Source organism: Pelodiscus sinensis, chromosome 2 (genome assembly GCF_049634645.1).
Source record: "Pelodiscus sinensis isolate JC-2024 chromosome 2, ASM4963464v1, whole genome shotgun sequence".
Taxonomy (NCBI): domain Eukaryota; kingdom Metazoa; phylum Chordata; order Testudines; family Trionychidae; genus Pelodiscus; species Pelodiscus sinensis.
In genome coordinates, this window is record NC_134712.1 from 105,608,435 (window position 1) to 105,627,587 (window position 19,153).

A 19,153-nucleotide genomic window follows, 5' to 3' on the forward strand; every position below is an offset into this window, starting at 1 on the left:
TATTATTATTATGTAAGAAAATCTAAAGGTTTAATATTTGTTAATAAAGGTCTGCAGAATCAGGGCAAATAACCCTAAATGAAGGGGGAAATGTAAATTGACAGTGTCTCTTTATCTTAAATATAGGTTATATAATGTTGGTACAAGTGACTCACACATACAAACATGCTATATTCATTACAAAAACTATGCCAAAGGTAACAAGGGGCTACCAACTGGTTGAACACTCATTGGGGGCACATTTTGCTCCTAACATAGTTGATTAACTGAACCTCATTGTTTGCAATGATATTGCACCAATGCACCTGAGAACAGAATTTGATCCTCTGTGTTGAACAATGCAGATCTAGAAACCAATTGCTCAACCATATCCACATCACCCAGATCTTTGCAGCAAACAGAGGGATTCAGAATAATTTCACTGCTCTGCATTATATGGGGGTGCATCTACACAGCATCCTTAGCTTGAAATAAGTTACCCAATTTGCATTACGCAAATTGCACAGCTTATTTCAAGAGTATTTCAAAATAACTCGCTATTCCGAAATGCCCATTATTTCAAAATCTATTTCGAAATAACAGGCTGATTCAATAGATGTGGAATAGCTATTTCAGGATACTTCTAGTATCCTGAAATAGCTCCACAGTGTACACCTATGCTAAGAGGGTTGTACTGAGGTCTGTGTGCAGAGCTCTCTGAGCCCTGGTTTACACTACCAGGAATGTGTGGAATGTCCACACTACCAAGACTTTTATTTTGAAATAAGGGACTGGTTATTTCGAAATAACTATTCCTGATTTCCACGAGGAATAATGATAACTTCAAAATAGCTATTTTGAAATAGCGGACACTCCACTGCTGTTCTTTTGAATTAACTACTCCCCAGAGTCATTCAAAGTGACTGTTCCAAATTCTTTAATAGATTTGTGAAATTTATACCTGAGTTGTGTTTTTATTGAGCAATTATCCACTGGTGATAGATACAGTGTCGGGGAACCTGTTCTTCTGGTGTCAGGAACAAAATTCCACAGATCTTAGTTGTAAATTTATTCTTGTTACTGAGTTCCTGGGTAACAGATTGAAATTTATTTTATACTACACAAGTCAATTATATTTCATATATAGCCACTTTCTGGTACCATCCAAATTAGATTAAGTTATTAGATTAAGTAAGTGTTGATTTTCCATGGTATAAAGTAACTGCTTAGTGTTTCAATAATTTCCTTTTTCTAACATTTTGCAAATTATTTGTGTTACTTAAGTCAACCTATCTTTTTATGTTTAAACTTCTATTTTGGCAACGGTTACATGATATTTAGGTTTAAACGCTGTATATAGTTCTAATATTTATATATATGAGGCTTTACAGTTTTTCAGCATTTAACAGCACTTACAGGCATTAACCCCGACCGTCCCTGCCGTGTGCGGCTGGGAGAAGGCTTGAAAGAAGAGGTGGGCATGAGGAAGGTAGGGATGATGGAGCAAAGCATGTGTGAGGGCACAGGGGCAGGAGGAGAACGGGGGCAGAGAGTGCTGAGTGGGTGGGCATCAGGGAAAAAGAGGGCAAAGGGGCACAGGCAGTAAGGGAAGGAGGAGGCACCAGGAGGGAGCAGGGCTAAGGGAAGGTGCAGGTGCCAGGGGGTTTTGGGGTGGAGCAGAAGGGCAGACACCTGCAGGGAAGGGACCAGCACCAGAGAAGAGAGGCAGGGCAGGTGTGTAGAGGGAGGTGTTAGCAGAGGGGATGAAGACGGGTAGCTCACATGATCAGAGTGGGGCTACTGGAGGATTGGGCACGGGGGGGGGAAGAGAAGGGCTGGTGGAGGGAGGCAGGTCGCAGGAGGGCTCAAGGCAGTGAGAAGGGCAGGAGTCAGGACAGCAGAGGAGGGTGAGGAGTTGGAGGGCAGCAGGCACCAGGGGAGCTGATGGAGCAAGGGGAGGAGACATGGCAGCAGAGAGAAAAGGCAAAGGTTTATAAAATATTTATTAATAACTTGGGTACCACAGTGGCACATCCAAACAAGCCACATGAACTCAGTACAGGTACACAACACAAAATCCATTCTGCTCATGGGAGGAAACTCTTAGGTTATATCTACACTAGCAGCTTTTTGCGCAAGAATATCTTATCCAAGGGTTCTTGTGCAAGAACATGTCCACACTGCCATGTGCAAGCTGTGATTTTGCGCAAGAGCATCCATGGCAGTATGGACGCTCTCTTGCGCAAGAAAGCTCCAATGGCCATTTTAGCCATAGGGGTTTCTTGCACAAGAAATCCCTGCCGAGCATCCTCACTACCCTCTTGCGCAAGAGAGCTTACATCTGTTAGAAAAGAGCGTAGCGCAAGACACCGTCTCTTACCACGCCGTACTGTAAATTTCCTTGCACAAGAGCAGGCGGGCAGCGTGGATGCTCTGTGGGTTCTTGCGCAAGAATGGCTGTACTTGCACAAGAAGCCATGAGTGTAGACATAACCTTAGAGGGAACACTTCCCCCCGGCTCTCTGCCCCCGAGTTAACATCACACACATTGAGTTAATGCAATTGCAAGATAGTTGCATGAAGGGGGTTTGGTGGGGGCCACACTAAACCCTATTGGTAGGAGGATGGTGGGAATTTCCTTCGAGAGGGGTGACATGACACCTTTTACTTCTGGTCATGTGTCCATCTTGCCCTGAATGTGTTACCTCCAGAGGCCTCCAGAGGGGGTGTGGCTAATGGGGGTCGGTGTGTGGTTAACAGCGGTCAGGGGGTGTGGTTAATGGGGCACCACCAAAACTTATACAAATCTGCCACCCCTGCTGGCCCCAGGGGAGGAGTGCATCGGCCGCAGGAGGTATGAGTTTAGTGCAGGGTTTTCCTGTGCTGTGGGAGGGTGTGTGTGTGTTGGTGGGGGATTTTTTGTATGCTTTTTTTTTCTTTTGCTCAACCAAAATTGCTGTGGGGCCCTGTCAAAATCGTTTGAATTGGGCCCCGCACTTCCTAAAGCCGGCCCTGCTGCCAGTAGAGCTGCATGACCAAAAAGGAGCTCAGGCAAGTGTACCAGAAGACAAAGGAGACAAACTCAGACATGCCACTTATATGAGCAGCTGCATGAGATTCTAGGGGAAGACCCAACCACTGTCTCAAAACTGTCCATAGATACCTCCCAAGAGACTCTTCAGACAGCCTCAGGCAACAACAAAAAGTATATTGGAGATGAGAAAGAGGAGGAGAATATTTAGTAGAGAAGCAGAGGATCTGATCTCACCAACAGGCAGGACCTTTTTCTAACTTTGGAGCCAATTCCCTCCCAGGACCTATTTATTGTTCTCAGACCCTGGTGGAGAGGAAGGTATTTCTGGCGAGTTCACATATACAATCAGACTACAGTGATTAAATGTAATTGGGATTAATCTTTGATTTGCCCTGAACAATTGGGGTACAGTGGTGGCCAGGCCACCTATACATTGAGAGTTTCCCAGAAAAGTTTGTTAGCATATCTGGAGATGGAATGGGAATCCTCCCTGCTGTGATCGAGGTACTCTACAATCTTTGTCAGGTTTCAGGAAAGGGCTGCCTTATTCCATCCTCCAGGGGAGGACACCTTTCTAGGGAAGTAAAATCCTCTTTCATTCATTAACCGGTTAAATGTTAAGGTTAACCAGTTAATTGAGTATACAGGGTGGGCAGAGGGGCTGCTCCAGCTGGGCTGAAGTACCTCTGCCTGAAGCATGCCGGGAGTTACCCCCAACTCCACCATGAACCAGGGATGCTCCGGTTGAGCTGTAACAATCCTGCCTATGGCAGGCCCTGTGGGGTTGGAGCAGCCTCCTGCCCTTGCTGGGTGGGGGACTGCTCCAGACCCTCACTGGTTAACCATAACTGGTAAACCTCACCTGTTAAGAGTGAGGAATACTGGTTAACTAGTTAATCATTAACATTCCTACATCTTTTTATACCAAACCAGCAGTAAGTGACCTAGCATCATTGCAGCACAAAGCATAGCAGCATAAGCTCCAGGTTTCTGGCCACATTTATTCAGCATCCACTCCTCATTGTGCTCTCTAAGGGTACGTCTACACTGCAACATTGTTTCAAAATAACTAGCATTATTCCGAAATAACTTAGTCTGCATCTACACAGCAGTAGTCATTTCAAAATAGTGTCAAAATACTGTCAAGCTGGAGGATTTCTTACTCCAACTCCTGTAACCCTCATTGTATGAGAAATAAGGGAAATTGGAGGAAGAGTGCTCTATTTCGAAATACAATAAGCTATTTTGAAATAAGCTATGCAATTGACGTAGCTCAATTTGTGTAGCTTCGTTCAAGTTAAGCCCTGCAGTGTAGACATGCCCAAAGACTGATATTGTGCATGGTGACCTGGGTGAAATGGTGGAAGCTCTGTAATTGATAGGTACTGAGGCAATCCACCTCTGTTTGTTCATCCCCAACAAATTATTACCCAGGTTTGCTGTCCTGTTTGCAATGGGCTCCAGAGATCATCCCGGAGAACAGCTGCGTAGGAGGGGTTGGCAACTACGCTCTATGAGCCCTTGAATCTCCAAATCATTGCAGTCTAGAAGCGGAGGGGGCCCCTTCCAATTCCCTCCTCCCCCTTGCAAACACAAAAGCATGAATGAGGACTGTAGTTTGCAAGCACCCTTTTCCATGTTTTCAAAGCAGAAACAAAATAGCCCTCCTCACGAGTTGCTTACCATGCCTGTCTGCAAAGAGTTCAACTGCCCAGCACACTCCCATATGTTATACTTTACTGGTAGGCACTCAATTTAAAATGCATAATTCAACCTAGTACATAACACGTACTTTGTTTCAGGGGGTCATCTGAAGAAGTGGGCTGTGCCCACAAAACCTCATAATACCATATACATGTTTTGTTATTCTTTAAAGTGCTACCAGACTATTTGTTGTTTTTTAAGTTTAACATGTCCTTTGTGTTATAAACTGCTTCATTCAGGTTTACCTTTTTATTTCCCTAATACAGTTGGAACCATCAGTCTGTTACTTGCCCCTGCTTCTCCAGTAGTTAGGCTTTCAGGGTATGTCTACACTAGCCCCCTAGTTCTAACTAGGGAAGCTAATGTAGGCATTCGAAGTTGCAAATGAAGCCCGGGATATTTAAATATCCCGGGCTTTATTTGCATCTTCCCGTCTAAGCGCCATTTTTAAATCCCCTTAGTCCGAACTAATTGCCTGCGGCTACACACGGCAGTCAAACGTTAACTCGAACTAAGTCCTTACTTTGAGTTAACGCTTGACTGCCACGTGTAGCCGCGGGCAGTTAGTTCGGACTAAGGGGATTTAAAAATGGCGCCCAGACGGGAAGATGCAAATAAAGCCCGGGATATTTAAATATCCCTGGCTTCATTTGCAACTTTGAATGCCTACATTAGCCTCTCTAGATCGAACTAGGGGACTAGTGAAGACATACCCTCACAGACTAGAAAGTGGGAAAATAAAAAAACCATGGGACAAAATATTTAACGAGCTCATGCAATCTGCCTGCACTGATAGAACACTACTGAATGCATAGATGAGAACGCTGTTAGAGGTCATCTGCACCGAACAGGAGGACAGGAAAGCTTGCAGGGAACATGAACATAAGGCACAGGATGAGATGTTGAGGCTCATGGAGGGGAACAAACAGAGCTAATTAAGCACCTGGTAGAGGTGCAGGAAAAGCAACTGGAGCACACAGCTTCCCTGCACCCATGCAAAACCATCTGCCCTCCTCACCAAGTTCCATATCCTCCTCTCCCATATGTCCTAGAATGCAGGTGGCGGGGAGGACCAGGAAGCCTTAACTCAACTCCCAGGGATGGCTCCTGGAGGAAAAGACCATCATTCCCAGAGCTTTGATAGCTACACAGAGCAATTGTAATAAACCATGTGTCCTTGTGCCTCCCTCCCTCCATTATTAGACCCTAGCTACACCCACAATTCCTTTTCTATTCAGTTATGTTCTCTCTGACGCATAGTGCATCTTAATGTGCTCTTCTTATTGCTCTGGTATCTGGCTGCTCTTAGTTAGCTACCAGGCAATCTGCCTAGACACTTCCCACCCACACCAGAAGCTGCCCCTCTTCCCCGCAACTTTCACAGATTCTATGCAGCACACACCAAGCAGCAATAACAATGAGAGTAGTGCTTTCACTGAGGTCTCACCTAGTGAATAAACTTCAGGAGGTAGCCAAGTTAGTCTGTACAGGATAAACTTAAAAAACAACAAATGATCTGGTAGCACTTTATAGACCAACAAAACATGTAGATGGTATCATGAGCTTTCGTGGGCACAGCCTACTTCTTCAGATGACTGGAGTTTTGAGTTTAGGATGCGCAGACTCAAAATAGGGGAGAAGGGAAAGGGGGGGAGGAAAAAAAGGGGGTGGGAAACAAGGAGCAGAGGGTATGAAAATATCAAAGGGAAAAACACATAGGCAGAGCTGGTCATTTATAAGCACCTAAAGATTGGATAGTTAAAAGAACCAGATAAGGAACTTAGGATAGCAATTACATAAGAAGGGTACTAACACAAGAATCTACACAGATGAGCTGTTGGCACTTTCATTGAATGTTAGGTTGATCATGTCCCAGCCATCTGTTATCTCGATTGAGGCTATCAGTGTGAGAATTGAATTTGTGGATGAATTGTAATTCCAAGCCTCTCTGTGTATTTGGCTTGTAGAATTGGTTTGTGTCAAGACAGCCACCTGAAGATCTTTCAAAGAGTGATTAGGTAGATTGAAATGGTCTCTAACAGGTTTCTGTATGTTCCCTTTACATATATCTGATTTGTGTCCATTTATTTTGTAATCCATAAAGTGCTACCAGACCATTTGTTGTGTTTTTAAGTTTACCTATGCAAAGTTCACCAGCATCCTTTTAAATGGTCAAAGGCACATTCTACCACCATTGTGCACTTGATCAGCCTGCAGTTGAACTGCTCCTTATTGTGGTCCAGGCTGCCTGTGAATAGCTTCATGAGCCAATGGAGCAAGGCGTAGGCTGGGTCTCCAAAGATAACCATTGGCATTTCAGCATCTCCACTAGTAATGCTTCTGGTCTGGGAAGAAAGGTCCATCTTGAAGCTTTCTGAAGAGACTGGAGCTCCTAAAAATGCACGTGTCATGCTCCTTTCCTTACCATCCCATGTTGGTCTTGGAGAAATGGTCCTTGTGATGTGCCTGCGTGTGCATCACCACTGGGATAGGCGCATCAGAGTGAATTACTATTAGACAGAGAGGTGGAGGATACTCCCCCTCGCCTTTCCCTGAGTCTCTCCTGGGGCTCTCCACACATGCAGGGTCCCAAGCTGGCTCCTTCCACGCCACACAGCCAGCGCCCGCGCGCCGCCGCGCGCTCTGACAGGCCATCGTCACAGCAGCTGGCGCGCGCCTTGCTGCCTTTCGCTCTCTTCACTCCCTCTAGCCGCGATGTGGGTTCCGGGCGTTGATTGGCCGCCGCCTTCCCGCTCCCTCCCCGCCCTCCGAGAACCCGCCATTTTGAAAACCTTGTTGATTCCGGCCCAGGGGGGGAAGGAGGGAGGGGGGAGACTGGAGAGAGTGTGAGCGCGAGACGCGGAGCGCGCGCGCCTGTCCCCGCCCCCGTCCCGGTAACTGTCGCCTCCAGCCGCCGCCGCCCCCCACGCGGGCGAGGAGGAGCCGCAGCGGGACCCCGCCGGGCAGCGCCGAGGCGAGGTGGGTGAATTGCGGCTCCGGGGCAGGAGGCCTGGCCCGTGGGAGCCCCGCATCCCTAGCGTGGGCGGAGTCACTCCGGCCCTGCGGCGACTGGCCCGGCCAGGCCTGCTGCTTGCGCGGGAGCCTGGGAGAGCCGCGCGGGGAGCGACCCACCCCCTTCTCCCGCTGCCCTCCCGGGCCGCTCTCGCTTCCTGCTGCGGCCGGTTGTGTTTCCCGCCCGAAGGGTTTCCTCGCTCGGGCTCGCTGCCTTCCCCGGCCACAGCGCGGGGCGACTTGCGCTTCCCCGATCCCCGCAGCCCTCCCCCCCGGCCAGGCCTTGTCAGGGCGTGTTGCCATTCGCTCAGCCCCGGACCTTGGTCGCTGTCCAAAGCTGAGTCCCGTCGCTTATGCAGGGTCACTTTCCGTGACTTGAGTGTTGCAGAGGAGAAGACTCGGCCCCGTCTTGAAAATTGCTGCTGCTTTTGAGTTTATGCGAACAAACTCAGCCCTTGGAAGTGCTCCTGAGGGGCGCATCGCGGCGAAGTTGGATTTTTCTTTCTTTCTTTCTAGAAGGGGAGTAACAGCACAAATGGTTGAAAAGTTACTTCTGAATATGCACGTTAGGCGTCTCATTTGGCAAAGAGAGTGAAAACCCTTCTGTTCCTTCTCTTGTGAAATCGTGAGCCACGTTGTCCAGAAGTTGGGGAGCTGCTATTACAAAGCAATGGTTCTCAACCTTCCAGACTGCCCTACCCATCAGGAGTCTGCTTTGTTTCACCTACCACAACTTTCACCTCCTTTTAAAAGCTCAGACTTCAGTTTCAACCTCAGGCAATGTGGCTTCAACCTTCTGCCCTGTGCCTCAGCTAGTCTTAACTAGGGATGTAATTGTCTAGTCGATTAACAGATAAGCAAAAGCTTATAGGATAATACTGTAGACGTCACACATTTCCCCACCCATCTGTCAGTAATTTTTTTAGCAGGCTGGCTAGCAGCATGGCTCAGTCCTGGCTTATGCTGGGTCTGGGACCTACCCCTGCGGAGGCCTTTAAAGTGTTTTAGAAGGCAGGCATCCCAGCTTGCGCTGGGTCCGGGAGCTCGCACCCTACCTCTGGACGGGTTGCTGCAGTGTAGGCTGGATATTGGGACTTGTTTGGGGTTTGTTTTTGCTGTGGAGGGGGTGTTTTGGTTTGTTTTTGTGTTCACCGGACTAATAGGATTTTGGTGAGAAAGTAGATAAAACACAGAGGCAGTAGTGGCCATGGCCCAAGTAGTAGAGCACACGAGGAGGAGGATTGGATGTAGTAGCTGCGGTATGTACATGATTCTGGAGGGGGTACCTGAAAGGAGTTTTGTTTGCATGAAGTGCCGCCTGATGGAGCTGGTGGAGGAAAAGATTCGAGGACTGGAGATGCAGGTGGAAACTCTGGTCGAGTTTAGAAGGGGGTTTGAGCAGATGATGGAGCAAAGGCATAACGTGGCTGAAGGGGAAAGCTTAGATATGCAGATGGAAGCAGGATCAAGGGCCTCAGAGGGGAGAGTGCTGGGCCAAGAAAATGGACAGTGGAAGCATGTGACTAAGAACCAGGCAGAGGAAAAGATGGGTCAGTGAAGGAAAAAAAGAGCTCAAGAACAGGTATGTGGAATTGGAGAATGAAGATGGGGTAGGTAGATGATGAAAATGGAAGGGTAAGGAAGAAGAGAAGAGTGGTTAGTCCTATAGATAAAGGGGAAGAGTTAATGGAGACAACACCAATAATGAGCATCAGGAGGATACAGGATGGGTTAAAGAGGATTACAAGGGAAAACAGGAATGGCAAGGACTTGCAGCCAGAGGAAGCAAGAGATAGACAAGAGAATTGCACTGTCACTAGGAAAAGACAGGTCTAGGTGATTGGGGACTCCTTATTGAGAAGAATAGATAGGCCTGTAACCAGAGCTGATCCACAGAATAGAAGGGTGTGCTGTCTGTCAGGTGCTAAGATACGGGTTGTGGAACTGAGGTTGAAGAGGATTATTAAGGGAGCAGGAAGGAATCCATTGATCATCCTTCATGTAGGAACAATGATACGGCTAGATTCTCGCTGGAACGAATTAAGGGAGACTGTGCTAGGCTGGGGAGGACGCTCAGGGAAATTGAGGCTCAGGTGATCTTTAGTGGGATTCTGTGTGTTCCTAGAGAAGGGCAACTAAGATGTGACATGATTATGATGATCAATAGATGGCTTAGGCAGTGGTTCTATAAGGAGGGCTTTGGGATGTATGGTCACTGGGAGGCATTTATGGACAGAGGACTGTTCTCTTGGGATGGACTTCACCTAAGTAGGGAGGGAAATAGACTTCTAGGATGAAGGCTGGCTCAACTGATTAAGAGAGCTTTAAACTAGGAATTTGGGGGAGATGGTTGGGAGATGTCCAGGTAATCTCTATGCCGGATTTTAACATTGAGAGGGAGGAAAACTAAGTAAGAAAGGATATAGCTGGGGGTAGGAGAATGTACATGAGGAAGGGTAGGGTGGATACTAGTCTAATAGGTCATATTGGAGGTACAATGTCCGGGCCAAATTGGGTAAAGAATGGGAGTGAGGCCAAACAGCAGATATTAAGATGTTTGTACACCAATGCAAGGAGCCTAGGTAACAAAATGTAGGAACTAGAGCTATTGGTCCAGGAAGTGAAACCAGATATTATAGGAATAACAGAAACATGGTGGAATACTAGGCATGTCTGGAATACAGGTATTGAAGGGTATGTGCTGTTTAGGAAAGACAGAAATAAGGGTAAAGGTGGTGGAGTCGCATTGTATATCAAGGATGAGGTAGATTGTCAAGAAATAAAAAGTGATGGAATGGAGTAATGGGCTTAAAGTGCAGCAGGGGAGGTTTAGATTGGACATTAGGAAAAAATTCCTAACTGTCAGGGTGGTCAAATATTGGAATAAATTGCCAAGGGAGGTGGTGGAATCTCCCTCTCTGGAGATATTTAAGAACAGGTTAGATAGACATCTGTCAGGGATGGTGTAGACGGAGCTTGGTCCTGCCTTGAGGGCGAGGGGCTGGACTCAATGACCTCTCGAGGTCCCTTCCAGTCCTATTATTCTATGATTCTATGATCTTGGGGTCTTCAAAGTATTTGAAGGCTTCAATATCTGACATATAGGTGAGAGGATTATTCTAGGAGGGTGTGGGTGAGATTCTGTGGCCTGCATTGTGCAGGGGGTCAGACTAGATGATCATAATGGTCCCTTCTGACCTTAAAGTCTATGAGTCTGAGTCTGTAAGGATTTGATAATGGTGTTGTCTGTTATAACTAAATCTTTTATTTTAAAATGAAATGTTCTGTAGTGAGGTGTTTGTATGGTCACAAAAAATTACCAGACTTGCATTAGGAGGATATGAAAAATTGTTCATATTCCTCTTTAGGGTATTACATTTGTTTTTATAATAGGGCTCTTGATTAACCTCAATTAACTCATGATAAACTACAGATAATAGTAATAGCGATTAATTGCTGTTTTAATTGCACTGTTAAACAATAGAATCCCAAATTAAATTTATTAAAGATTTTTGGATTTTTTAAAAATTTTTCAAATATATTGATTTCAAGTATAAGGTGCTCACTTCATATTTTTATTACAAATATTTGCACTGTAAAACATTTTTTCAATTCATTGCAGACTCTATTGTGAAGGTGCAACTTACTAATGTAGACTTTCATTTGGTGTTACATAATTTAATTAAAAAACAAAACAGATTTATTTTAGAACCTACAACAGAGGTGGGGAAACTGTTGTCTGGTATGGGGGCGGAAGAGCCTTGCCTGTTGAGGGGGTGGCTCTGCATGCTGCCACTCCCCTTCCAATCCCGCTGGTTAAACAGCACTCCTGCACCCTATTACCCACCCAGATCCGGTAGCCCCAACCTGCATCCTGGCAGTAGTCTCCCACACACTGATTCCCCCCCCCCCTTTTTTTTCTTGTCACTTTTTTGTCGCCCTGGCTGGATTTTTTGGGTGTTTTTGTTTTGTTTTTTCCTGTGTGTCAGTGGCCTACAAGTTTATTCAGTCCTTCCTCTTGTTCAGCCAACCCTTTAGGACACACAAGATTGTTTACATTTATGGGTGATAACGCAGCCTGCTTCTTATATGAAGTGTCACCTGAAAATGAGTACATGTGTTTTCCTGGCATTCTGTAGCTGGTATTGCAAGGTATTTATGTGCCAGGTATTCTAAATGTTCATATACCCCTTCATGCTTCGGCCACCAATCCAGATGATATGCTTCCATGCTGATGACACATTTCATTAAAAAAATGTGTTAATTAAATTTGACTGAATTTCTTTGGGGGAGACTTGTATGCCTGCTGCTCTCTTTTACCCTCATGCTGCCATTTATTTCATGTTGGAGCAGTTATGGATGATGACCCAACACATCTTCATTTTAAGAACACTTTTACTGCAGGTTTGGTACTGTCTTTGTATTTTGTCAATGTGAGATTTCTAAAGATAGCTTAACACTTAAACCACATTTTAAGAATCTGATGAGCTTTTCAAAATCCGAGAGGCACAAGATGACAAAGAAAATCAACCTTCTGCTGGTGGCATCTGACTCTGACAATAAAAATTAACATGTTGGTCTGCACTGTTTTGGATCATTATCAAGCAGAACCCATCAGCAGTATGGACCTGTCTTTTGTAATGGTAGTTGAAGCATGAATGGGCATGTGAATCTCTGGTGCATCTGGTATGTAAATAGCTTATGACTGCTTGCTACAACAGTGCCACATGAATGCCTGTTCTCACTTTCAGTTGACAAAGTAAAGAAGCTAGCTCTTCTGCAAACGTAAACAAAATGCTCAAACATCCCAGTAGTATTTTGACAGACTTTCATCCAACAAGAGTGTCTGATATATATAGACTTACACAAATTAGATTTTGATTGGTAAATGTCAGTTGCCCTGTGTACACAACATTTTTTGTTAACACAATTAAAATTTACAGATATGCAAACTAAGAAAAAATGCTTCTTGAGAAATGGCTAGTTTGTTTTGACGTAATGTTGACAGTTGTAATGGTTATAAAGCTTTTAACTTTTTTAATTTATCAGTTATTAAATATCTGACCCTCCCTCATCCATAAGTCCCCAAAATGTTTTTTAAAAAAGCTTTAATCCCAATATATTCATCACAGATATTTAAAAAAAATCTGACTTCTGCCGTACCTCTATGCAGTGCTTTTTTTGTGACAGGACTGTCCGGTACGCAGTACTGGCACCTCCAGATGCAGTATCAGCACCTCCAGTCAGAGCTCAACAAATTTTCCCCTGGAGTACCAGCATCTTCTTTTTTTTTTTTTTTTTTTTTTTTTTAACCAAAAAAGCACTGTCTCTATGGATTCAAGTATTTTACTTAGATGTTGTGATAACATTGACAGTTCAATTGTGTCCTACAGAAACATCCACTATGTCTTCATCAAAAGAAGATGCAATGTCTGCTGAACAAGCAGGTGAGAGAGAACCTGAAACTGAAAACAAAGTTGAGGGAAGTGATGAGGAAGAGGAAGAGGAGGAGGAGGAGGAGGAAGAAGAAAAAGGTAGGTACACATCCAAAGAATGGGGAAGATTTAAAAAACAAGTTTTGAATTGGGTGTCAGTGTCAGGCTATTTAACAATAATTCTTTGGAATAATTAATTTTCAAAGATGATTGAAATATAACAAATTAGAATAGCTTTAGGAATGCGAGAGGGAGGATGACTCTGAACAGATATTTCCTAATGCCTAGATTATAAAAATCTAAGTTTATTTTATTAGGCTTCATAACTTAATTTTAGGAAATTTCCTTTATTTTAATGTGACTCGCTACATTCGTGGTAGTTGTGGGGCATATCTACACATAAGACAGTCTCTAGATCCTGCAAAAGTGGCGAGGAGTCCTGTGGCACCTTATACACTAACAGAAGTGTTGGAGCATAAGCTTTCGAGGGCAAAGACCCACTTTGTCAGATACAAAAACCCGGAGGGGAACACTTCAATCTCCCTGGATACACTATTGCAGATCTAAAGGTAGCCATCCTGCAGCAAAAAAACTTCAAGACCAGACTTCAAAGAGAAACTGCTGAGCTATGGTTCATCTTCAAGTTTGACACAATCAAGTCAGGATTAAACAAAGACTGTGAATGGCTCGCTAACTACAAAAGCAGCTTCTCCTCTCTTGGTATTCACGCCTCCAGATCAACTACTAGAAGTGGGCCTCATCCTCCCTGATTGGATCCACCTCATCATCTCTAGCCTGATTCTGGCCTGCATATTTATACCTGCCTCTGGAAATTTCTACTACATGCATCTGATAAAGTGTGTCTTTGCCCACGAAAGCTTATGCTCCAACACTTCCGTTAGTCAGTAAGGTGCCACAGAACTCCTCGTTGCTTTTGCAGATTCAGACTAACACGGCTACCCCTCTGATACTCTCTAGATCCTATTACAATGGAAGGAAGCATCCCATGTACTCTTGTGTAGCCATGTAACTGATGTTATTGTGGTGGGCAGTCCAAAGATAAATTCCTGGTTGCTCTTTACTTGACAGAGAAGAAGTTTGCAGTTACAGACAGAGTTGCCCCTTGATGGAGCTTCACAAGTAGCTTCTATTCTGGGAATCCAGTAGAAGCTATCAGAATAAACTCATCTGAAAAAAATAAAGCTCTTTGTCTCATCAAGAGAAGACTACGTTAAGAGATACTTTTATCTGCTGAGAAGGAAAGTTCTTGTGTTTAACAACCACTGCCTGTGATATGATAGTATTGAGCCTTATTCAATTCCTTGCATACTAGTCCAGAACAGTGTGGTCCTCAGCTCTCTTGTGTTAGGGAGAGCATTGTGCTTCTGAGTTTGACTTTAAATGTGTATGTCATTGCTGACCATTAATCAATGGCATTGTATTGATAGGACAGTAGAAGCTACCATCAGAGAGACTAACTCTTACACATTCGTGAGCTGCTAGTTTTAAGTTCCGCTCGATAATGGAAAATCTGTGTGAGAGAGTAAAAGATGTTCTAGGTTTGGTTTAAGGGAGTGGCTTTCTGAGCAGACATCAGTGCTGGGATACCCTTGAGAACACTGACCAAAAAAACTTCAGGAGTGATGTGGACATTGGAGGGAGAATATTTCTTGTTCATCCATAAAGCTGTAACTCTTGTAATTTTCTCTGAGCAAAGTGAGTAAGGTTAATAAGTTAATTATGAATTCTTTGCTTTGATTTTCGTGTAATCTCTGAACAGTTAGACTGTAGTGCCCCCGTGGGTGGACTTTGGGGAGAGCTTATTTAGTCTATGGGAGGTCAGTACTGGTTCTGTGGGGCCAAGGTGCAGAGCCCCACATCTCAAGAGGATTCACTAAACAGGGAGTCTACATTCTGGAGTGTGGCTGAGATGCCACAACTTAATTAAACATAGGATCTCATCAATAGGCTTGTATAGAGACTACATCCAAATCTACTTTTATTATATCTGTATATCAGTTTTCAGCAGGTGTGACTCCAGTCAGTTGCAAATCAGTTCTATAAGTCTCTTGGTTAAGTAAATTATAAGATATTTGGGGCTGTTCTTAGTTCAAACTAGCATTTTACACCAAAACTAAGGGGCTGTGCCCACTGCTCTCTATGCTTGCCAGTCCCTCCGCTCCGGGGATAGGTGTCTGGCTGGGGGGAAGGTGCAAGAGCAGGCTGTGGGGAGGTGTCTGGCCAGGAGAGAGAGAGCAGGCTGGGGCTGTGGGGTCTTGGTGGAAAGGGTGAGTGAGAGGTATAGGGGTACAAGGTTTTGACAGGGTGGTGAGTGAGAGGACTGGGGGTGCAGGGTCTCAAGTTATGGAGGTATGAGTGAGCTAGCTGGGTGTGCGGGGTCTCGGCCAAGGGAGTTTGTGAAGGGGCTGAGGAAGAGAGGTCTTGGCCGAGGGGGTATGTGACAGGGAGGGCATGCAGCTCACAGCTCCCACCCCCTGAAGCACTGGGAAGGGGGGGAGGGCACACGGCTTCCACCTCTTCCCCCAGGAGGAGGAAGGACACATGACTCCCGCCCTGCCAGAGTACCATGGAGAAGGGAGGTCTTGTGGCATTGGGGAAGGAGGGAGGAGGCAGGACTGCTGAGGGCGCGGGGAGGCGGAACCCCATCTTACAGGAAAAACATTTTTATATAGAGAGATTGTGTGTAATGTGTCCTAATTAGGTCTTTCTCAAGGTATCCACTATAGCATGCTTTAGATGTGTTGAGTTTTTCCTTCTCTCCTTGTGATAGTAGTGCAGTTCAGTGTTTGTCTTACTGTTTGGGAAATGTTGTTACTTTTGCAGAAAAGAGTCTCATTGTTGAAGGGAAGAGAGAGAAGAAAAAAGTAGAGAGATTGACCATGCAGGTATCCTCGTTACAAAGGGAACCTTTTACAATTGCACCAGGCAAGTTTGTCCACTTACTTTAGAACTGTAATTGTGCTAACTAGAAGTGAATGATTAGACTTCTTACAATGATTTATTTATGAATAATTTATAAATCTTAAAAGTAGGGTTTTGATTTCTTTTTTTTTAACTAAAAGAATGGCTAATAAAATGACTAATTATTTAAAGGCTTTTCTGTAACTCCATTAAAAATGTTGAGATACTTGAACAAAGTACATTTTAACCTGATATCAGTGAAGCATGTAATATATAGCCACTGTTTGTGAAAGCAAAGCTGCTGGAATAAAAAAAGCTTGCGTAATCTAGGGATGTTAAATTTAGATTAGCCAATTAATCGAATAGTTGATGCAATTTGCATCAACTATTCGATTAGTTGATAATGGTGCCTCTGCCTTTGAAGTTTAGCAACAGCCCCAGAGCTGTTGCTACACTTCAAAGGTGAAAGTGCTGCAGGGAGCAAGGGGCCAGTGGGGGACTCAAGCAGTCCTTTGCTGGCCCTGGGCTCCCCATGACATTTCAAAGCAGCAGCGCCAAACGGAGCCCAGGGTCAACTGGGGAGTCATGTCCCTCCTCCCCCCCCACTGACCCTGGGCTCCATGCAGTGCTGCTGCTTTGAAACGCCATGTGCAGCCCAGGCCAGCTGGGGACTCTCCAGCTGATCCTGGGCTCCACACAGTGTTTCAAAGCAGCAGCACCGCGTGGAGCCCAGGGTCTGGCTCCGGCTCCATACAGGGTTGCCACTTTGAAGCACTCCCCCCTCCCACTGCCTCTTTTTGATAGAGACAGCAAGGAAGTGGAGAAGCGGCTAGTGTAGTGGTCTCCATCCTTTTAAAATATGAGATCATTTTTTAATTTAAGTGTAATCCAGGATCTACCTCAAACCCAAATACTTTTGCCCCACTTCCTTCGTGCCCCTTCTCCAAGGCCCTGCTGCACCTGCTCACTCCATCCTTCTTTCCTTCCTTTCGTAAAACAGGATTAGTGGGCTGGGGTGCAGGCTTTGGTTTTTGGCTAAGGGATTTGGAGTTTGAGAACGGCCCTGAGCTTGGGGCAGGGGTTGGGGTGCAGTAGGTGGTTCAGGGTAAGGCTCTGTAAGGGAGTCCGGGTCATGGGGTACTCTGGGCTGGAGCAGGGACTTGGGGTAAAGGAGAGGGTTCATGACTGGATAGGGATTCAGGATGCAGGCTCCAGCTGGACACTGTTTACTACAGGTGGCTCCTGTGCAGTGGTGCAGTAGGACTGAGGCAGGTTCACCCCTAACCTGGCCTTGCACCACTCCCAAAGCAGCCAGCAAGCTACCTCCATCTCAAATCCTGTTGTGCCCCTCTTCCCCATTCTGTGGCGATAGAATACAGAGTGGGAGAGGGAACAGCTTCAAGGCAAAGGGCAGGAGTTGCACAGCAGTGGGGGGAGAGGCAGCAGAAGTGCCAGCCCTTGACTGCTTCTTGACCAAACCAGTCAAGGCTCCAAGATCTACCATTAGATCTCGATCTATTGGTTGCTGACCACTGGATTAGTGTGTTGACTGTGCAATAAGCATTTGCTAAAGGTTGCTAGCCAGTTAAATCAACAGGCAGTCCTCTACCATTTGAATTTTTTAGTCTAGTAGTAAAATAATTTTACCCTTCTACCTCAGATACTTCAGTTTTGAACACTTGATGTATTTAAAATAAATACTATACATATATGTGTCATTTTGAAGAATGTGAATGAGCAGCACAACAAAACTTGTTTTAATTCTTTCAGGAAAGGGACAAAAGCTTTGCGAAATTGAAAGGATACAATTTTTTTTGAGTAAGAAGAAAACAGATGAACTCAGAAATCTACACAAACTCCTATACAACAGGCCAGGCACAGTAAGCCCTTTAAGTTCATCTTTTGAGTGATATTAACACTCATTTGGCAAAGGAAAAAATGTATTGTATATCCTCATGTTTCCCAGTGAACACGTCTTTTTTTTTTTTTTAAAGCTACCTAGTTAAAATGTCTGCCTCCAGAAGGTTAGCATAAAAGTACACAGTCACTAATTATAATTGTGTGAAATCCTTTCTTCCATTGTACAATAAGATCTAAGTTTATGAACACAAAATATTTTTTTCTCAATTCTTCAGATTGTTTATCCTGTGTACGTGCTTTGTTGATTTCATAGTTGTCTCGTTTATTTTGTTACACTTTCATACAGCAACTGTGAGGGGAGGGGAACGCTTTATTTAAAACAAAGACCTCATCTTCTTCCCCCTAAAATATGTTTGAAAAACCACAAATAGCTGGCAGGACTTGAATAATGTAGTACCTAAAATAACTTAACTTTTCTTTTGGAGTTGATCATTCAAGCTGATGTGTTACACCTTTAAACTAATGTCATTACATGACTAATCAATTTCAAGGGATAATATACAAAAATAAAATAAACTTAATTTGAAAAACATTTGCTAGGGAGGACACATTCCAAATGATATTAACTTTAATCAGTAGCAAATTTGTTTCTGAACAATTTACATGCTAATGATCATACATTCAGTTTGAGGTAGTGATGGAAAGAGGTTTGGGACATAGCTCATGTTGTGGGGGCGCATCCAGAGAATCTAAGAAGGCAGATCAAGCTAATACTTCAGACATTATTTCTGAGGGAGATATTTTGAAAAATATGGAAGAGACATCTGTTCTCAGCCCTTGAGCATTTGGGAAGTTTTTGCAAAGATTTCCTATCCCAGCTAACATTGAGGTCAGCTTCATGAGGATAACAATGTTGGCCTAATGAGGACAAGGTGCTGTAGTTCCAAGCACACTGTTGACTAAAAATGCTTCAAGAAAACGTAGAGGACCAAATATTTAAAATACCAATTTCTGGTCTAAAGTAGAGCTCTCAATGTTGTAACCAATAGTGGAAGCTCTTGCAAAAATTCATTAGTGAGGACAAAGCCGTTGTGTTCCAGTTCTGGGGAGGGAGGAGGAAGAGAAGCGGGGACAGACCATGAGTCGGGTGATTTGTGCATTCTGAATGTGTGTGCGTGGCATGGGGGGAATAGGTAAATGTATGGAT

The 19,153-nt window shown here is 44.6% G+C and overlaps 1 protein-coding gene across 5 annotated transcripts in view; it reads left to right on the plus strand.

Annotated features, from left to right (window-relative positions):
- The first annotated feature begins 7,510 nt into the window (after positions 1 to 7,510).
- DEK (DEK proto-oncogene) overlaps positions 7,511 to 19,153 on the plus strand; it is a 44,089-nt gene continuing 32,446 nt past the window's right edge. For 2 of the 5 annotated variants that reach the window (XM_075921188.1, XM_075921187.1), the window contains exons 1-4: positions 7,534 to 7,696; positions 13,123 to 13,263; positions 16,009 to 16,110; positions 17,857 to 17,966. In XM_075921188.1, coding sequence (XP_075777303.1) covers positions 13,134 to 13,263; positions 16,009 to 16,110; positions 17,857 to 17,966 — 342 coding nt within the window. In that variant the 5' untranslated portion in view covers positions 7,534 to 7,696; positions 13,123 to 13,133. Of the gene's footprint in view, positions 7,697 to 13,122; positions 13,264 to 16,008; positions 16,111 to 17,856; positions 17,967 to 19,153 lie in introns of all 5 variants that reach the window. The other 3 variants (XM_075921191.1, XM_075921190.1, XM_075921189.1) reach the window with 3 other exon arrangements.